This window comes from Haplochromis burtoni, unplaced genomic scaffold, assembly GCF_018398535.1.
Source record: "Haplochromis burtoni strain Fernald_Lab_line unplaced genomic scaffold, NCSU_Asbu1 Contig_359, whole genome shotgun sequence".
In the NCBI taxonomy this organism is placed as follows: domain Eukaryota; kingdom Metazoa; phylum Chordata; class Actinopteri; order Cichliformes; family Cichlidae; genus Haplochromis; species Haplochromis burtoni.
Window position 1 is genome coordinate 111,086 of NW_024582720.1, and position 20,513 is coordinate 131,598.

General features: G+C 46.3%; 1 protein-coding gene across 2 annotated transcripts; it reads right to left on the reverse strand.

Moving 5' to 3' along the window:
* Window positions 1–239: 239 nt before the first annotated feature.
* Window positions 240–20,309, reverse strand: si:dkeyp-121d4.3. 2 transcript variants are annotated; one of them, XM_005943020.3, is made up of 21 exons: window positions 19,290–20,308; window positions 19,106–19,156; window positions 18,641–18,852; window positions 17,963–18,005; window positions 17,694–17,819; window positions 17,498–17,602; window positions 13,766–13,984; window positions 13,470–13,616; window positions 13,153–13,392; window positions 12,201–12,419; window positions 11,980–12,126; window positions 11,676–11,906; window positions 11,113–11,292; window positions 10,777–11,031; window positions 10,527–10,631; window positions 10,282–10,419; window positions 9,553–9,660; window positions 9,321–9,352; window positions 6,827–9,188; window positions 6,491–6,602; window positions 240–1,219 (listed from the first exon to the last, which is right to left on the reverse strand). In XM_005943020.3, the coding sequence occupies exons 1-21, from the start codon at window positions 19,974–19,976 to the stop codon at window positions 603–605; spliced, it is 6,336 nt and encodes a 2,111-aa protein (XP_005943082.1). In that variant the 5' UTR covers window positions 19,977–20,308; the 3' UTR covers window positions 240–602. The 2 variants fall into 2 exon arrangements, with proteins under 2 accessions (XP_005943082.1, XP_005943083.1); XM_005943021.3 differs by lacking the exon at window positions 240–1,219 and adding an exon at window positions 1,479–6,349 and having other exon boundaries at window positions 19,290–20,309.
* Window positions 20,310–20,513: the final 204 nt, after the last annotated feature.

Sequence of the window (20,513 nt, forward strand, 5' to 3'; positions counted from 1 at the left end):
TAATGCTTCTCTGACTGAAACAATCAGCATCCTTTCATTTCTGTCTCAGTTAACAAAGACCAGATGTGAATGCCAGCCTTCATCTACATTGGGTACAATGAGTAATAATTATTAATGACAAAATGGTTCTTCTCCATCCTCCGCTCTGATAATATTGCGGATGAAGATGTCACCGAAGCTTCTGACAGTTCCCACATATTCACAGATCATTGTTTTAGACGAGACATTTATCCCAAAGACCAGACTGAATCAGTGTTTATTTCATTTTCAGAACACAAACACAAAGCAGTTTAAATCATGAACATGCTTTTTGCTTAAATCAAATGTAGGTTTAACAGCTCCATGCATGAGAAAAATGTCTCTGCATACCTGCTGCATAACATTAAGTCGTAATGGCTGAAAATGAGCTGACATTCATGAATACAGTGAATTATTATTACCATAAGATGTGAGATATGCTACACAGTAAGCTAAAACAGTTTCATTAGTCAGGAGGTGGTCTGTGCAGCTACAGAGTTGGTGAAAAACTGCCTAGCTATCCTCAGAAATAAACCTAAAAAAAAAAGAAAAAAAAAAAAAGAAAGAAATGAATGTGAAACCTCTCAGCTCTTCTCAGAGGCTGCGTTCACCTCCATCTCCCACTTCTCCAGGAGGTCCTGCAGGTTCAAATTGAAAACATCGATGCCCTTTTGGGAAAGGTGGACACCATCGACCCGGTAAAGACCTGTGTTTGCGCCACAGCGGATGTTATCGTGGGTCAGAGAGGTGCCGCCCAACTCTGAGATGATATTTTGGATCCGGCGATTTACCGTAGTGCGGACCAAATCGACCTCGTGGCTGTCCACTGAGTGGCGCCACACCCTTCGAGGGAGGATATTGGACCACACAAGGACGCACTGTGGGAAGATGCTCCTCATAGACGTCAAGTCCTTCTTGACGGAGGCTAGCAGGTCTGTGGGGCTGTCGGTGCTCAAGTCATTCCCCCCCAGGTGCAGGATAAGGACATCTGGGTTGGGCCAGGTGACCTTCAGCTGGTGGAGCTGCGGCAGCAGCTGAGACCATGTCATGCCCTGGGTGCCCTTCCACCAGACGGTCACCTTCCCGGGGTCCATGCCCAGCTGCATACCTACCTCCGGAGACTTGGCACGTGATTCGGCCCAATACACCAGTGAATGACCGACGATCCAAACGTTCCTGGGCTCACTGCTGACTTGTTTACCTAGAAATTTCAACAGGATATACTTGTAAGTGCCAGAGCCTTATGGAACATCTTCACAAGCTGAACCCACATCACATTTAGCATCAAATCCCAAAGCTAAGACTACTCCGTCTTCAAACTGGTTTCACAAAGTTCTTTTAGACCAAAGCATCAGGTCAACTTTAATTAGCGCAAAATTATAATTTTAAAATGTCCAGAAGAGATTTGCAGTGCTTGGACATTTGTGACGGGTGAATTAAAGGTCCATCGACCTTTGTGAAACAAGCAACCTTAATACAGGTGACATCACATAGGATTATCTGTGCAATATTCACCCTCTCAACTTCATTTGCAGATGAGGTTCCATTTTGCTTCATTGTCGTATTTGCTGAAGCTTTCTAGCTCAATACGTCAGTGACTATATAAATTACTGAAGTGATAATTACCATTTCAGGAAAGTTAAGTGTTAAGCCAAAAGAAAACCTACCGTTTACAGGTTTGTGATAAATTAGTATCTACATCTTCAGACTCATGACTTTATTGATAGGTTTATATTTTAAAAATGTACTTTTGACTATATTACAGCAATCAAAACTATCAGCCTGATTAATCAAGAGACCAAAATGATTACCTACCTTCGCCATCAAGACATTAAATAAATCTGCTGTGTTTTTATTTTAAACCTCTTTAAAATCTAATGTATGCAAAGCTGTTTGCGACCGTTGCTGTAGCAGCTTTTATATCCCTAGCTAATAACTCAGTCCCAAATAACATCTCATTTCTTAAACATTTCATTTTTACAGATAATACTGATGCACAAAGAAGACTAATTATACTGCTTAACCTCATTATCAGCTTCATTCTAAGGCCGTTTTACTCCGAGGTTGCTTCAGAGACCAATATTTCATGTGGGGAAAGGAAATGGAGCTTAAGCTCAAAAAAGCCCAACGAGGGCGGACGAATGGGAATGTGGAACCCCAACTACACTCGCTTGACTGTCATTGGGAGTTACAGCCAGTGTTTCAGGGCTTATAGCACAGTCGAGTCATAGCCAGGTAACCGAAACAATAACTGGGAGAAAAATTCTCTTTCCATAAACTTTTTATCATTTACAATCCAACCACCAATGGTGACACGTTTAAACAAAGCTGAAATCTCTATTGGAGATCACATTTCAGCCAGTATGAAGTTCTTCTGCTGTCCACGTGGAACACTAATGGCTGAATCTGCAGGCAGTGTCCAAGGTTTCAAAATGGCCTTAAAGTGGTCCATTTTTTTTTGTATCATCGGGGCACGCATTTACATCTGATCATTACTACTGAAACTACTGGTGGATATTTAACAGCTTGACTAGAGTGTGGGATTTAGTCATTGAGAATACCTTAAAACTACAAAGATGAAGTTAGTGAGGGGGTGGATCCAAAGAAAGAGTCATTTAAGTGTGGGTCATATCTTTAGAAAGTGCAAGGCGTAGGCCTATCTAGTATAACCCTCTGTTCACATTATGCCCTGTTGTTAGATTATTTGAGAGATTTTCTCCATTTCCATTTCCCAATTCCATATTGGACCTCATTATTTCACTGACATCTAAACCAAACTGGTCTAAACTGGAAGTCCAACCTGTGAAACCTCACAGGTCTGCAACGTGAATAGAAGTTACCTGAGCACATGTTTAAAGGCAGAGATGAGACCTGTTGTGTGTGGAGTCACACTGGATGTAAATGCGTCAAAGTGTGAGCTGTGACAGACGACCTACTGCCGTTTGGAAGATGGAAGTCCAAAGGTTTGAAGTTCAACCACTTCCTGTGACACGGCCATGTTTGTGGCACAGAAAATAAATACAGAACCCAAAAGGTGCGGATAAAGATATCTATACGACCATCAGGCAGGATTATCAGCAGTGCGTCAGTCCCAGCTTCAAAAGGAGTTCTCTGTTAGCTTTCTGAGCTAACATTGGTATTACCGGTAAGACAAGCAAGAAAAGTAAAACGTCCCTATCATATAACAAAAGCTGGATGGCTTAAAATATTGGTTTTACAACTCTTGAAATCTAATTTTACATTTAAACATAAGAGTATCAGATTGTGCTACATGATACTGATGCTCTACCAAAGAAACGGTGATCTTTAGCAGAGGCCAGTGTCACAGACCAACAGGTACAATCCCAACCAAGTGATTAAGTTAAACAACCCCCCTCTCAAAAAAAACCCAAAACAAAAACTTTGCACATTTTATATAAAGGATGATTTAAATTGATCTCTTAAATTGAAACACAATGCTATGCTGCCTTAAACAAGTTTTAAAAGTATTCTATGATCAGAAGCAATATTTATACTGAGGGCAGGGGACCCATTCTGCTACTCCATATCGGAATATATAACTGATGTTCTTATTAAATGTGACTAACTTTCACATAATGTTATAAGTCTAACTAAAAGTCATCCAAAAACTCTGACTGAACCGTCACTTTATGTTTTGTCTTCTTTCAAGAGACAGCCAATCAGGAGAAAGTGGCTTTTATATAAGGTGGCCTTCAAGAGGCAGGAGCTCTTCAGGCGAGTATAAAGACTTAGTCACAGGATACAAATACAGAGCTGGAAATTAGCAGAATAGGTCCACTTCAAGCTAATGACACCTGCGTAATGAAGCCTATGGTAACAAGATGGGTAATCTAATGAGATTAATATGGACGTTATATACCTGGAGTAAATTTTCCAAATGAAACAGGACAAATTTATCTGGACACAATGCTCTTCATCATACTTGCTACTCTTTTATGACATTCAAAGAAGCCTATAAAACACAAAATCTTGTATCTAAGATTGAAATCAAGCAGATGTGAAATAATGTAGTTAGCAGTCCAAACAAGTCTACTCTGGAACAAAAGTCACATCCTTAATGAGTAACCTCTCTTATCTCTCATTAGGTACCAAATTAGTTCTAAAATATTAAATAACCAAACATTTTTACCTGCAGTGGAATTAAACAACCTTCTCAAGGAAGCTTTCCTGATTCACGAGCTCTTCCAGTTAAGTATTAAACCTGGCTGGATAAAAATAACTATTCCCGAGTTCCTTTTACTGTAAATGAATAAGGAAGGCTTTACTTGTTGGTGCCCGGATTACGAGTAGTCTCCTGGATCTTCTTCTGCACACTTTTCAGTTCGATGCAAATGGAAATGAGCAAACTTGACTTACCCTGAGTATTTCATTAGGACTGGACTCAAGAACTTCAAATCAAACACAAAAAAATCTTGTGCAAACAATTATGTAAAAACTAAAGACTAAATGCCTAGAAAAGTGGACTTGTTAGCAATAATCAACCAAATTATAATTACCGCTTAAAACAATCAGAAAAGAAGCTGTTTCAAGATGGAACAAACGCTCATTAAAAGATGGCAAAGCATTCGTGACCGTGAGACATTTTGGCTTAAGAGAGCAGAGTTCATAAGAACCTGTAGTTTAGCATTTCCAATATACTTCCAATGCGAAAATGGACAGTCTGAGATCTGCTGTATTTAAGGTACTGTCATCGTTAATGAGCTATAGCTGACATAGTTTCTAACACTATCTGCAGGAAACATTTTCTCACTTCAGTCAAATGTCCGTTTTGACATCTTAATCTCGGACAGTATATATCAGTAACATGCATAGATGGCTGATATATACCTAACATTAGCTGTATAACGGCTAACTACACACAAAATGACAGCTCTAGACAACCTCTTAGCATTGCATGCATTTGGGCAGACGGGGCTCAGAGTACGGGGCTGGACTACTTTCGTTTGACACTAATTCATGTACGCCGAACTTATTCCTGTACTGACGCTCCCTCATTATGATACAACCCTAGATCTTGGATCTAGGCAGTTCTGATAAGACTGAGACCTCGACTACTTAACATTGAATTTTAGACTAAATAAAGAAAAGAATAGTAGCTACCCAAGATTTTGATAAGACAGAGCAACCAAATATAGATAGGAATGAGTCAATCTATGAATTTTGGGATGGTCTTTATCATCATCTTCCTCCTGGTGAGCTGAATCAACGTACTGAGTTTATTAAATGAAAGCAGGTATCAGGAAAAACATAAAACCATTCAAAGCTTAGAAATGGGATATTATACTAGCTGTTCAGTGTTTACACTCAGTGGTCACAATTTCAGTACACCTCTCAGTATCTGGTACTGTGTTGAGGCTGAGAGGCCCGACACAGGATCTACTGGCTCTTTGGGGCTCAAATCAGGATTTGCCTTCGCTGTCTCCTGGAATTCCCTCTTTGGATTGGAGATGTGATCCTTCATCCAAAATTATTATAGACCTTTATTTTAGGACGACCCAGAGGTAAAACCAGCATACAAGCAGTCAGCAAATACCATTTAGCAAAAGAATATACCTTCTGAATTACATGTAGGTATGAATGACCACTGAGTGCAAGTAAATCTAAGCTGAATATGGTGCTAGCTTTCCAAAACATGATCACTCTGCCTACCTGTCTAGTTATCAATGTGGGTTGATGCTAAAAACGGTCAGGTTCTGGACTGGTACTGAATGTTTGGTCATACAGTGTAATTACACTCAAAACAAAGTCTATATTCCAATGGAAGAGACCAAACGCATTATTTTGCGGAATTCAGATCGCAGCTGGTGGCTTCTCTCGATCATTGGATGAACCACCAGACTCAGTAAACGGGAGCAGAAGAACACACAATTGTAGCATTGCAATGTCTATGATGCTTTTAGAGGAGTTAATGGTGTCAAAGCTGTGGTGTGTGTGTGTGTGTGTGTGTGTGTGTGTGTGTGTGTGTGTGGTGGTGTGTGTGTGTGTGTGTGTGTGTGTGTGTGTGTGTGTGTGTGTACACACACACACACACACACACACACACACACATATATATCTGACTCTACTGTGTAGGAATCTATAAGATGGCAGGGCCACCTAGGTGAAGAGACGTGACTGTATCTTAGCAATAGATAGGTCTCTCTCCAATAGGGCGTACCTGGCTAACAAGGCTTGGGTAGTTACATGTTTTCAATTTCAGAGAAAGCAAAGCAATACTTCCTTGATGTTATCTTCTGAATGTTTTACCACGTGGCTGGGCTTCTCACTAAAACCTGCTTTTGTTTTTTTGTTTTTTGAATACTCAAAGTACCTGTCAAGTGAAATAAAAAGAAACCATGAAAATAATATACATTGTATTCAGTGGAAAATATATTTGTCATTCAAATACCTGCAAGTGAAAGGTTTCTAGTTAGGATGAAATATCTTATTTTAAAAACAGAGGTTCTGATACCTGACGAGATCAGCAAGCCATCCTTACTGGTCTCCCCTTGCTTCTTACGGGCTAGCATCTCCTTGAACTCCTGTTCTCTCTTTTCCAAAAGTCTCTGGTTGTACAAATCCAGCTGCAACATAAATATAAATACCTTCTGTCAAGACTTCCACCATGATGCAGTTGATTTTATGGTTCTTTTAACATTTCCTGGGTTTCTAACTCTCAAGTGCACAAGTTATCCGGAAACATACGATCTAAGGAAAGAACCAATCCAAAAAACAGACGTTCTGCAGTACATTTATTTTATCTCTCGTGCAGTAAAATATCTGATAGTCTAGTAGTGCTGAACCCTACCTTCTCCTTCTGCTTGAGCTTTATGTCATCTTCTGTCTCTACTAATGGGGGCTCTGTGGGTAAACTGAACTGGACAGATTTGACTGGTTTGGCTGGTGACTGAACAGCTAGAGATTTCACGGTCTCAATGACCTTCAGGCATCTCGCCACTGTTGTAGAGATAGCAGAGTGGTCAGTGCTTACAGGACTTGAAGATGTCAGTGTTGATGACGGTGGTAGTACCACAGTAGTGATTAAAGGTTGCATAGGACTGGTGGTCCCAAGGGGAGGTGCTTTGTCTGGCACTTCAATAAAAGGCAAGACTGATTGATTGGAGGGTGGAGAGAAAGGAGGCTGTCCAGGATTACGTCGTGGTGGAGGTCCAGGAGGCGGTCCCGGAGGAGGCTGTCCTGGCCGCCGTGGAGGGGGTCCAGGTGGAGGTCCAGGAGGTTGTCCCAGTGTTTGGAATTGTGTACCAGCTGCAGGAGGAGTTTGAGTGACCATGCTGGATGTGGACGTCTGCGTTGGCAAAATCTCAGCGGTGACGCCAAGTGGCCAGTTGAATGGTGGTGTTGGATGTCGGTAGTGAGCAGGTGGAGGCCCAGGAGGGGGTTTTGGAGAAGGAGTGGTGGTGGCTGTGCTCCCCATCGTTTTGGTAAGACTCTGTAGCTGTTGTGCCTTCTTAAATGCTTCTAACTCTTGCTGGTCCAGGAAATCTTCATATTCAGACACGTTAGTTTTCTGTCTGCTGAGCGGCTCCAAACTGGAGGATCTGACAGGCGAGCGGGAATGGATGCGATCCGATTCCAGGGAACCGGTTCTGGTTGTCCGCAGTTCTTCCCGTGGAGCCGATGAAGTGTCTCTCTCCGTGGAAGATCTCGGGCTAAAGACTTTCTCCTGGGCTTGGCTGGCTAGTTTAGAGACCTCTCCTGTGCTCAGCTTCAAGCCAATAGTACGAAGTAGACTCTGGATCTTGTCATAGGGTTCTGTCTTTGGATCCTCATTTGTTTTCTCAACAGAGGAACGTTTAGGGCTCGGTGGTCTCTTTTGCCCTTCTTGGGCTAGACTAATGCTTGGTGGCTCTTGAGCCAGCCCCACAATTCGAGAGAAACCCTTACCATCCTGAAGAGCCCGCTCATGAGGCAGAAGGTCATCATTAACATGAACTGGTCCCAAATTCTTTTCAGCATCCACCTTTCGGTTAAGCATATCAAGGAAACGGTCCAGGGGTGGTTTCTCAGCTGGAGGAGACAAGCGTGACTTCTTCTCCTTTAGTTTGGGAGAAGGGCTTCTAGGAGGTGAGTCTATGGGCGAAGGGGGTCTGAATGAGGTCTGGCATGAGGATGTGGCAGCACTATGGGACAAAGGCGGGTGAGTCGAAGCTGTGTGAGCTTTGCCAGCGTGAGAAGGGGGCGAGAGGCCACGAGGTTCTGGAGAGTGGCTTCGTTTGGCTGGGGGATATGGATCGTAAGGTCGGTCCACATACGCCGGGTCATAGTAGCGATCATCGTAGGGTTCATCATAAACATCGTATCGATCAGTGTAGCGGCGGCTGGTAGATGGCGGGCCACCATAGGGAGATTCACTATAGAGGTGACTTTCATAAGAGCGGTCACTGTATGGACGGTCACCATACTGATCTGCGTATGGCCGAGTGGCATACGGGTCACTGTAGGACCTGTCTTGGTAAGCACTATATGGGCGGTCATAATAAACATCGTCGTAAGGAGGACGGTGGAGATATTCTGGTCCATCTGGTCGTTTCTTTAAGATGGAACGGACCGGTTTGTACTCGGCGAGGGGAACGGCGATCCTACCGTGGTCGTAGTCAATGCAGGTCCTCTGTCCAGGTTCCAGTCCTCTTGGGTCCACCAGCGACTTTTTGTAGGCGATCATTTCATTCAGCTCCTCCAGTTCCCGCTTCTTCCTCGCCAGCTCGTCATCCACAATTCCACCTCGCCTAGGAGGAGGGCTCAGTTCCCTCCTCCTCTTGTGATTTTCTTCATGGTCTCTGTTTGTTTTACTCCTTCTCTTGCTGGCCCGGTCTTTGCTCCTCTCCCTGCTCCTGCTTCGGCTCCTGCTGGAGCTCTTGCTCCGGCTGCGACTCCTGCTCCTGCTCTTGGAGCGGCTTCGGGTGCGCTTGTGTAATTTCTCTCGGCTTCGCCTCTGCCTGCTGCTCCGGTGTTCACGGTCGACGCTGGAGCTGCATCTCGTTTTGATACGTCCAAACTGGTCTCTGGAGGGACTTCTACTCCGACTCCTGCTCTGACTCCTGCTGTATCTACGCCTTGTGGCGCTGTAATCCTTCTTGTTAGTCTTACTGTCCTGTGCTCTGAGATTTTTCACCACTGCCTTCAGCTTCTCTGCCTCTGGTTTTTCCTTCCTGAGGAAGTTACAGGGAGGTTGTTCTTAATAAGTTTTACAACTTCTCCGAGATACAAAAAGAAATATGGCATTTATTCAGAGCCAAACGTATTTACATGAAGAGTGGTAACATTTTGAATGTATAACTTACTCTTCGGTAGCTTTTGTCAGCTTGATGGTCATCTGCCAAAAAAAGAGTTATGACAAATTCATTAGAATGATGACGATTTTGCATTCTTCGCAAAAGATTTCTTACAGTTTGAAGGAAAGTTTGGAAGACTCCATAAAAATGATGGCATAAATTACCAACAGAACTAGTGAGAGTTTGCCCACCATGCACCTCCACACTGGACTAATGTAAACATAAATCAGGTCATCCTCACCTTTCCTTTGTTTGCACCGACACCACCAAGTTTCCTCACTGGGAGGAAAACGCTCTCTGTGTAACGTTTTATCCTAATGGCCTGGACTCCCCCGTCTGCTGTTTCATGCTTGAAAGAAATGAAAAACATCATTTTAATCGGAAATGTCACCAGGCGCGTCCAAACGCGTGATTTCCTCACGTTTAAGCTTGAAGCGTTAAATCTAACACCAACATCAAGAGAAAAAACAGAGAGGTCTGCAGAGGAAAACTCTGAGACTGGACTAAACAGATGAAAACAAGATGTTCTTGAAGACGTTCCCCTCATTTCATTTTAAAAGTTCGGTTGCTACCAACCAGAAAGCCTCAGCACTTCCTGTCTTGTTTCTCTGCCAGCAGTTTGACGAGTTGTTCCGGAATATCATTTAGCTGCCTCTCAAGTGGATCCCTGATCCACTGGTTGGATAAACTCCACCTCCTCTGCAGCTAGTAGTCCTCGTTCTACTCGGCACACCACGGAGGCTTTCCAGGAAGAGCCTGGACCAGCTGGAGGCGGAGTCTGTCCGTGAGATGAGGGATTCACTGGAAAGGCAGCCAACTATTTTTCAGTAAGAGCAGTTCGTGTGCTTGTGTGACCTCCACAGATCACCTTGTGGTAGTTCCATTTAGAAATGTTTGGACCCTCCTCTGGAGTTTACCTGACATCCGGTAACCTTTCCCTCCACCCCGAGAACCCAGCAAGGGGACTCACCGGGACGATGCTAAACTCAACCTTCTCGTTCAACTCCAGCTTCTTCTTCTCGATCACCTCGGACATGTGGAAGTAGAGCTGGGGGTTCCGAGTGCACTTGATGAGCCCGGAGTCCTCCAAGAACTCGATCACGATGCCCTGGTTGGAAAAGCAGCAGAGACCTGGACTCAGACCCTAAGAACCAAACTGAGGCCTTGTTCTGTTTTTGACTCTGAGGCTGGGAGTAACCGGACGTCAAGTCTTACGTGCTGACGCTGTTCAGTAGATTCTTCAAAGGAGTCGTGGAGAATTTCGACGCAAGTCGCCCGCTCCTCTTTGGTCTCCCGATGGGTTGCGATGTTAAAGCGCACCTGTGCAGGCGAGACACAGTTCAGGATCAGGTTCAAAAGACGCAAACGTTCAGTAGATGCTGAACACTGAGACCTTATTTGCGTTTATTTTGCAAATAAACGCGGCTAGTCTGAAACATAGAAGAAGAAAGTCCAGCGTCCTCACCTTGTCACCATCGAGCATGGTGGCAGTGGTCAGGAGGTCTTTGGGGCCAAAGGTCAGCTGTTTCTGTTGGCCGTCGATGGTCATCACCAGCCGGCCCACCTCTACGTCCGATTTGGTTTTGACTTCAGCTACAGGAGGCTTTTCCTTCGTTACCTCCTCATATGTCTTCTCCTTCTTCAGCTCCAGTGTTACCTCTTGTCCTCCCTGCACCTCTCCCTTCTCTCCCTCCTCCATTTTCTCCACTTTTATTTGCACCTGAAAGAAAACAACAAACTGAGTGTTTTCTTTTTGTTTTTCAGGGAAATTGCAGTTTCCACAGAGCTTTTGAAGTTGTACCTGTCCAGCATCGGCAGCTCCTTGCTCCTCCTCAGTCGCCTCCTCTTTCTCCTCGAGCTCCTTCTTTATTGTCTTGGGAGGGTGTCTGGGAATTGATTTGAGGATGGTGCCTTCAAATCGCTCCTTGCTGATGTCGTCCAGCGTGTCGGGGTCTCTCATTGTGAAGCCAAGCGGCGTCCACTGCAGAATGTCAGGAGGACAGCGAGCGTTCAGAAACAGTTCAGAGTTTTATATTTGTGGCTCGTGATGTTTTTGTGAAGATAAACGGACACAGTCAAAAACAAACAAACAAACAGTTTAATGCACTTTTATGAAAAAATAAAATGACAATAAGAAGCTCTGATTGGCGAGTCATGACTCCCTGATTTCATTCAATAACCATTAGTGGCTTGAATGCTCAGCACCCGCCCACTTTGCAACGCTAATGATATTATTATTGAGCTGTTGGCCTGGGGTGCCCTCTGTTGGCTGTTGTGGGTTTCTTTGCTATAAAAGAGCTGCGAAATGTGACGTCGCAGCCTGAACTCAGCGCCTCCAACAACCCCGAGCAACTCTTTCCTCACCTTGTCTTTGGCAGCTGCCAGTGCTGCAGCCACCTCCTCCTTCTTCTTCCGCTCCAGCTCCCTCTCACACTCCTCCTCCTCTCTCTTCTTGATCTTTTCCTCCTTCCTCTTCTTCCTTTCTTCCTCCTCTTTCTTCCTCTCCTCTTCATCCCGTTTCTTCTGCTCGTATAAAATCGGGTCCTCGATCTTCTTCGTCCTCCTCAGCCTGATGGCCCTTGTGTTCGATTTCACCTGTGGAGACAAAACGATGGATCAAACCCGCCCCCCTCTCTGCAGCTCGCTCCCGTTTGGTTTGTGCACTCACCTGGATGGTCGTGAATTCCACCTCTTTCTGGACGTCATCACCGTTGAACTCTGTATCGCTGAAGTTCTCGCAAATGTCAAAGGGAAGCTCGCCGTGCTTCTCCGACTTTAGGATGCCGACCTCTGGCCCCAGCGAGGTGATGATGCCCTGAAAGACAGCGGCTCTTGAGAGACCAGAAGCAGAACGGAGGAGGCGGGTCATCAGTGTGCGTGCTGCGTTACCAGCTCTCGCTCCTCTTTGGTGTATTTGAAGGTGAACGGGACTTTGGGTTTGATGTTGGCCGCTCTCCTCTTCCTCGTCACTGTGTCGATCAGCAGGTTGATCAGCACGTGGTCGTTCTTCAGAAGCGTGACGCCGCAGTCTCGATCGTCGAAGGTCACGTTGGTCCTGACGGTGCCGATATTGGCGTGGACCTGGCCCGGGTAACCAGGCATGCCGGACTGGAGGCGTGGGAGAGGAGCTTATTAAATAAACATGTTAACGGCCTGGCTTAAAGTCTGCCTACAGGAGGGAGGTTGAACGTCTGGTGTCCTGGTGCAGCCACAACAACCTGGTGCTGAATGCCCAGAAGACAGTGGAGATTATTGTGGACTTCAGGAAGCACACAGCCCCACTCCCCCCCATCATCCTGACTGACACCCCCATCACCTCTGTGGACTCATTCCGCTTCCTGGGTACCACCATCACCCAGGACCTGAAGTGGGAGCCCACCATCACCTCCGTCATCAAGAAAGCCCAGCAGAGGATGTACTTCCTGAGGCAGCTGAAGAAATTCAACCTGCCAACACGGACGATGATGCAGTTCTACACTGCAATCATCGAGTCCATCCTCACCTCCTCCATCACCGTGTGGTACGCTGGAGCCACTATCAGGGACAAACAGAGACTGCAGCGTGTTTGTGCTGTTGGAGCCGTTTTAATGAGGTCACTGTACTAAAAGACTGTCTGAGGGGGCGGAGCAAGAGTTTGGGTCCACAGTGAGATTCTGGGACTGTGATTGGATGTTGCCGAGTGCCGATTTGAAGATGTTAATAATTTTCATTTAACACTGTTTGAAGTCAATTAGTGACATCTGCTGGTCAATAATAATAATAAAACATTAGTTACCATCTCCTTGGTTTCCCGTTTGTCTCATCTCATTTTAAAACGGTTAAAGTTTGAGTTCAGGGTTACCTTGGGTTCGATGATAGTCTGGCTGACGATGCCCTCGTACAGCTCCGTGTCCAGCACCATGTTGGGTCCGATCTCCTGCTTGGTCCTGGTTCTGATTGGCTTGGTGAAGCAGTCTTTGCTGGCGTCGTTTTCTGTCTTATCCTCCTCGTCGCCGCCGGCGGTAGCAGTGGCGGTGCAAAGGGCCAGGAGGAGGGGTTCCTTCACCCGCTGGATCCTGACGGCTCGTTTTCCCGCTCTCAGCTGACGGTAAGAGCAGAGAAATGTTTGAAACAGTCCGGTCAATGGCGCCGACGGCCACTCTCAGCTAACGGCCTCACCTGGATGATGGTAAACTCCACCTCCTCGTTGATGTCCTCCTGCGTGAACTCGACGTCGCTGAAGTTCTCTTTGGTTTCAAAGGCGAGCTCCGTGTCGTCCTGCCTCTTGATGACGCCTTCTGTCTCCTTCAGGCTGACGATGACGCCCTGTCGCCCACAGATGAGCGGAAAGAGTAAAGCCATCAGACAGAGAAGCCGATTCGAGAACGTGAGCAATCAGACATTTCTCGTTTGAGGATAGACAGCGGAGAGGTTTCACCGCACAAGCACCGCCAGCAGGCGAGGATTGGCCTGACCTTCTCTCTGATCTCCTTAGTGTGGCTGAAGGTCGCCGGGATTTTGGGCTTGATGTTGGTGGCTCTGGTCTTCTCTGTGATGATGTCGGTCAGCAGGTTGATGAGCACCTGGTCGTTCTTCAGCAGCGTCACCGTGCTATCCTTCCTGTCGAAAGGCAGGTTCCTCCTCACGGGCCCGATGGTCACATACACCTGACCTGGGTACTGACGCTCGCCGGGCTGCACGGCAACAGCACGTGGAAACGTGGAGGAGAGGAAGTAGAAACAGAGACATGAAAAAGCTTTAAAAAGGAGCTAAAACATTTAATCTCTTTGTTACAGTTTTCTGGTCTTACTGAATAAAACCTGAATAAACTAAATGCAGCTGAACCGAATAAACAAAAAACACAACAGAAATGTGATAAATGAGAAATTGAAGACAAACACACCAAACACAAACTGACAAAATTAACCACACAACTTATTACGACGCTTCTTTTCTCCTTTAGCTTTTTAATTTTGACAGATGAATAAATCAGAAAATTCAAACTGAATTTAAAAACAAATGAAGAGTTTCTTGTAAATCTAATGGTACTAAGGTGGCTACATGCACTGGTTTAATTTTCACACAGACAAACTGAGGCCTGCGGCTCCTTGGACACACTCTCAATTTAACAGATACAGAATATTAAGAAATTATGTTAGTAAATTAAATAAATCCAACAAAAGACGTTATTACAAAAAAAGATTAAAAAGATCATAAGTGAGGTTTGGGCAGGAGAGCTAAATCAGTGCATCACTGTATACGTAGACAGATCCTTCCTGACTACACCCGCTGATATCTGTGTGTTTATTTTAAGTTTGTACTCTAAGAAAAGGGATGGATCCACAGAAATAAATCATGCAGACAGAGCTGGTATGAATATAACTGAACGTCTTAAAATTAATGAGACAGAACCCATCAGGTGCTGATAACCTGAGGTCATTACAAACAGCAGCTGATGTGATAACGTCAGTCTGTCCTCTGGGTGGAATAACTTCTTACAGAGGAGCCAAAAGAGTTTCACTCGCTCTGAGTAGATGATAGAAGAACAGTCGATGAACACATCAGTGAACACTGTAGGACTGCGGCCTCACAGAGAACAGATGATCAGAGATGGTAAATGGTCTGTATTTGTATAGCGCTTTACTTAGTCCCTAAGGACCCCAAAGCACTTTGCACTACAACCAGTCATCCACCCATTCACACACACTGGTGATGGCAGCTACTGGGGCGCACTGACAGAGGCGAGGCTGCCGGACACTACCACCACCAGTAGGCAACGGGTGAAGTGTCTCGCCCAAGGACACAACGACCGACACTGTCCAAGCCGGGACTCGAACCTTCCGATTACAAGACGAACTCCCAACTCTTGAGCCACGATCGCCCCAGATAGTCGTTAGAGCTGAGCGTTTGATTCAACTCGATCATGAAATCTTATTGGATACATTAAATTGTTATGGTTTTGAAAAGTCTGCTGTTGAATGAGTTAAGAGTTGTTTACTGTATCGTTTAATGCGAGTAACTCTGACACTTGTGGTGTTCCTCAGGACCGTAGCCTGGGGCCACTTTTATTTTCTGTCTTTACAAACGATTTGCGTTTTGCTTTGGACAGCTCCACTTCTGCGCTACGAACCTCTGCTATTGAAGAAGCTAACAGGGATCTTAATAAACACATAATGAAGCTCACTGAGAGAAGGCCGAGGGTTTGCAGCAAAGCAAAGGGCAGCTAACTTTGAGGAATCTAAAACAAAACAGATTTATCAGTTTCTTCTTTGCTACATGAGTCCAAATAACCTGCTTCATACATCTGACGCTTCAGTGAGAATCTACAAAGTAGAAAGTAGTAAAAATATAGAAAAACTATTCAATGAAGAGGTGTGTACAAACCTTGTATATATATCAAAAACATTTAACTGACTGTTAATTTCATGTATGTATCAAAATGTATTTAATGCTGAATTTGGCAGTTTGGGTCGATACAACTTTATTTATATGGCACATTTAAAACCGAAGCTACACCAAAGTGCTTCACAACAAGGTTAAAACATAAGATATAAAAGGCTATAACAGAGTACAACCCCCCCCCCAAAAGTAAAGTAAATAAGAAATAAAACATTAGAGCACAGTTTAGAAGATAAAATTACTGGGTATTCATAAATATAAGGTGGGGGTATTTATACAGCGGAACATTAGTAGAAGATAAATAACATAAGGTTGATGTGCACTAACTGAAAACGCGCGGTCAAACAGGTACGTTTTTAACTGAGATTTAAATGAATAGATGGAATCGGAGGTCTGTAATTTGCAAGGTCGTTATGATCAAGATTACTTTTTTTAGAACAGGCTGTACTACCGCATGTTTAAAGACTGTCGGGATGCAGCCGGAGGACAGTGATGAAATCATTAAGGATAGGACACTGGGCCCAATTACATCAAAACCATCCTTGACAAAGCGAGATGGGAGGATATCACGAACAGAGTCAGTATTTCTCAGTTGATCGCTTATACGCTTAAGAGTGGGATGTGACACCAACTCAAACTGATGAAAAGTCGATGGGCATCCTGAGGTAGGGGCAGGGCTCCTCACTATGGGGTGTAAGGCTTTTAAAGATCTAATTTTATCTGTGAAGTAATTTAAAAATTGTTCACAGAGAGTTGGGGGAGCGCCCACGGCACTTTGGGACAAGGATTTACCACTGAATTAAAGATTTTAAATAACATTCGGGGGTTGTGAGTATTGGTAGCAATAATGTCCGATAGAAAAGCTGCTTTAGCCATTTTAGCGGCATTTTGAAATTCTGAGCGGCTCATACGTAGTATGTCAAGGGAAACTTGGAGCCTGTCTTTCTTCCATCCCCTCTCGGCTTGGTGGAAAGCACGACATAAGGCATGTGTAGGGTCATTTAGCCAAATTTGAGAGTGAGTTCTGGGACGTTTCACCTTAACAGGGGCAACGGCCTCAAGGATATGAGAGCATGTAGATATCAGAGAATTAGCATAATCACAGTCGTAAGAGATACAGAACAATTACAGATGCTGCAGAGTCAAAGGCCGCAGAGAAGTTAGCCACGGTATCGGGGTTGATTGTACGCACCAGGTGTCGGGGCCGTCATAGTGTAGCTTTGATTTGCATAGGTCAACTTCAAACATAACTGGGAAATGGTCCGAAATCCCAGTACGTCAGTGTTCTTAATACAAACATCCAGGCCACACGAAAGAAGGGGTAGGTTCATTTACCCACTGAAACAGGCTAAAAGAGTCAATAAGAGCGAGAAAATCCTTGGCTAGCGGATCACCCTTGCAGCAGATATGAGTATTAAAATCACCAATAATAAGAGCACAGTCATAGCTTAAGAGGAGAGATCCTAAAAGATCAGCAAAGTCAGCAATAAAAGTCTTATTGTATTTTGGTGGTCGGTAGACCAAACATATTGTCGGAAGTTGAACTTCAAAACTGGGGTAGGTAGGGGAGGGCAGATGCCGCACTATATGTTTAATAACCGAGGCTAGACCTCCGCCTTTACCAGTGGGTCTGGGTGAACTAAAAAAAGACAGTCAGGAGGGTGTAGCTCAGCGAAGGAGAGCGACTCCCCAGGACGAATCCAGGTCTCCGTCAGAAACAATGCGTCCAGGCCAGAGGTGAGGAAAAAGCTTTCAATAATGCAATAACTAAATGTATAAAACAAAGCAGCGCGGTTTCTCGAACTCACCTGAGGCTCCATGATTGGCTGACAGACAATGGCCTCGTAGATCTCAGGGTCCAGGTTCTCGGTCCCGCCCGGCGCCACCTTCACGTCGGTCGCTATCGAGCTGTTCTGCTCAGAAACAGGAAGTGACAGAAGACCAGGTTTACAGAGAGAACTCATCCACGCCGCGCGACTAACAGGCGGCGAGCCGGCGCCTCACCTTCTCCTTGCAGGCAGTGAAGTGAACTCTGACCCCGGCCGTCATGGCTTTAGGATTTCCAAAGAAGGCGTCGAAGCTGAAGTTGAACTTCTCCAGGTCTTCACGCATGATGTAACCGAACGTTGGCTGCAGGTCAAACACAGAAAAAGACGAAGATTCATACAGGTGAGCGGGTAAACAGGTGAGCGGGTAAACAGGTGAGCGGGTAAACAGGTGAGCGGGTAAACAGGTGAGCGGGTAAACAGGTGAGGGTCAGACGGAATTCTCACCCCGATGAAGGAGATGATCCCTGTGGACCTGCCTGGAGGAGGCCTGCAGACAGAGAGCAGTTTAAACAGCAGCTACAGGAAGTGATGTCACATTTACAGCACAGGTGTTAAAGGGAGGGGGCGACACGGTGGCCGCGTCGGTACAGAGATCAAAGCTGCTGAAACGAGCCGACCTCCACACTGACGTGACTGAATCTGTGAATTCCACAAACACACCGCTCACTGCTCCCACGAGCAGGCGTTCCACGTGGGAACTTTCATTTCTAAACTGAAATGAAAGCTTCAACTCAGCTGATGCGTCTCACACATAACTGTGCTGCCTGCTGGTTCTACAGATGCCCCACAGGTGTCAGCATAAATAAATCATTTATTAAATAAACAAATAGAATACATTTGATGTATTTGTGGGTAGTCTGAGCACCGCCACGTGAGCAGGTTTAGTTCCGCTATACTGAGAGAAGACGGACGTCTCCACCACCGAGCTGGCCGCAGTCTGCTTTTGATTTTAGGTGAACTGTCCCTTTAAAGAGGAGTGCAGTACCTGTGTGAGTCACACAAACACAGCCGCCAGGTCACAGGCGGAGGCAGCTGTTCAGCAGCAGCTCCAATGCTCTAAGGTAAAATTAGAGTTTATGTGAATGCAGTCTGGTGGGAGTGATTTTTGCCAACTGTACTTACTTTTCAAATGTGCGTTTTCCCAGCAGCCCCAGAGCTTTACTGATTGTGCTGACCTCAGGTTTAGGTGTCGGGGCAGGAGTGGTGGGAGCAGCAGCGGCGGTGGGGGCGGGCTCAGCAGCAGGAATTTTTTTGGCCACAGCCAGGTCCTCAGCGGGCTTTTTAGCCTCAGATGATGTTGACTCCGTAGCCGGAGCTGAAATCAGAGCTTTGATCTAACAAAGAAAAAAAAGAAACCAGCAGGAGTCTTTACTGAGCGCGTTCAGTAACAGGCTCAGACACATCCTGCACACTTTTACATTTTAGTGACATCTGAACATTTTCAAAGTGTTCTGCAGTTTGTGACACGCTCTGAGACAACGAGCCAGGAACATCTGGCGAAGGTTCAACAGCCATCACTGTACCACCAACATCTGTCACACAGCTGCAGGTTAGAGCACGGCTCTGTCCTCGGGGATCAGGACTCACCCACTCGGGCTGGTCAGGCGGAGGGTTGGGCATGGGCTCTTCCACCACAGGCTGAAACCAGACAAACATTCACTTATTCTGACATAAACTGCGCTTTTATCACAGCTAACACACAATAATCAATAATCGGTGATCGATATCTGTGACTGAGGCAGTGTTCGTGTGGACTCTGCTGAGCTCTCACCTCTCCTGTCCAGCCGGGCGGAGGGTAGGCTGGTGGGTATCCAAAGGGAGGCATGCAGCTTGGGGGTACAAAGGCTGCGGGGTCCGGGGGAGGAATCCCAACCGTAGGCACAGGGGGAATCCCAGCTGGGACCACAGGGGGGGGCACAGGGGGAACCACAGGGGGGGCGACAGGGGGTATGGGTGCAGGAGGGATGGGCTCGGGGCCCCATGGTTCAGGGGGACCCTCCGGATCCCAGCCAGGATGACCCCATCCTGGAGGAGGGAGAGGCCGGTCGGGTCCCCTCCAGTCAGCCTCTGGGTGTAGGGGTCTCCAGTAATCAGCACGACGGTCCCAGTCCCAGTCCTCCGGTCCCCAGCCAGGGGGAGGAGGTCTCCGTGGATCCCAGTCAGGGGGTGGGGGTCCTCGGCCGTGCCAGTCTGGGAGTGGCGGTCCTCTTGGACCCCAGTCCGGAGGTGGCGGTCCCCTTGGATCCCAGTCCGGAGGCAGCGGTCCCCTTGGATCCCAGTCCGGGGGCGGCGGTCCTCTGGGGCCCCATGCACCATGAGGAGGCGGCCCTCTCGGACCCCATCCTCCGGGCGGCGGAGGGCCTATCAGGTCCCAGTCATCGGGCGGCGGAGGCCATCCACCAGGCGGTGGAGGGCCCCAGCCCCCAGGAGGTGGAGGTCCCCAGCCAGGGGGACCCATGTCAGGCGGATGTCCGTGTTCACTGAAGGGTGTAGCGGGAGGTGGGCAAGGGTCTGCGGCAGCGCCGGAGCCCCGAGACGGCGAAGAGGCTAGGCTAAGCTAAGCTAAGTTAGTAGCGGGGTTAGCCGGCTAATCAACCAACACCGCCAAGCTCACCGGAGGGTCCCGCTGTTAGCGCTCCTTTTCAGGGTAAAAGCGGATCATCTGACGCGGCCGTGCGGAGAACTTTCTTCAGATATTTTCAGCGGAAAGTGAAACAATCACAGCCGAACTTCGGGCTTCCTCCGCTGCTCTGCGCTCCAACTGACCGCGGGACTTTTTACCGCCCCCTACTGCCAGGAGGACGAAACTTCAACTACTGCTTCTGCTGCTGTCGGAAAAATCCCCGTTTGTCCTTCATGTATGTATCAATTTATAATTGATTAGAATAAGATCCCCTCCAAAGTATTCTTATTTATCAGATTCCAGAGCACCTTCTGCGATGATTTCTTCATGCAGACTTTGTGCTCCAAGCTGTTTTACCCTGCGAGGTTTCAG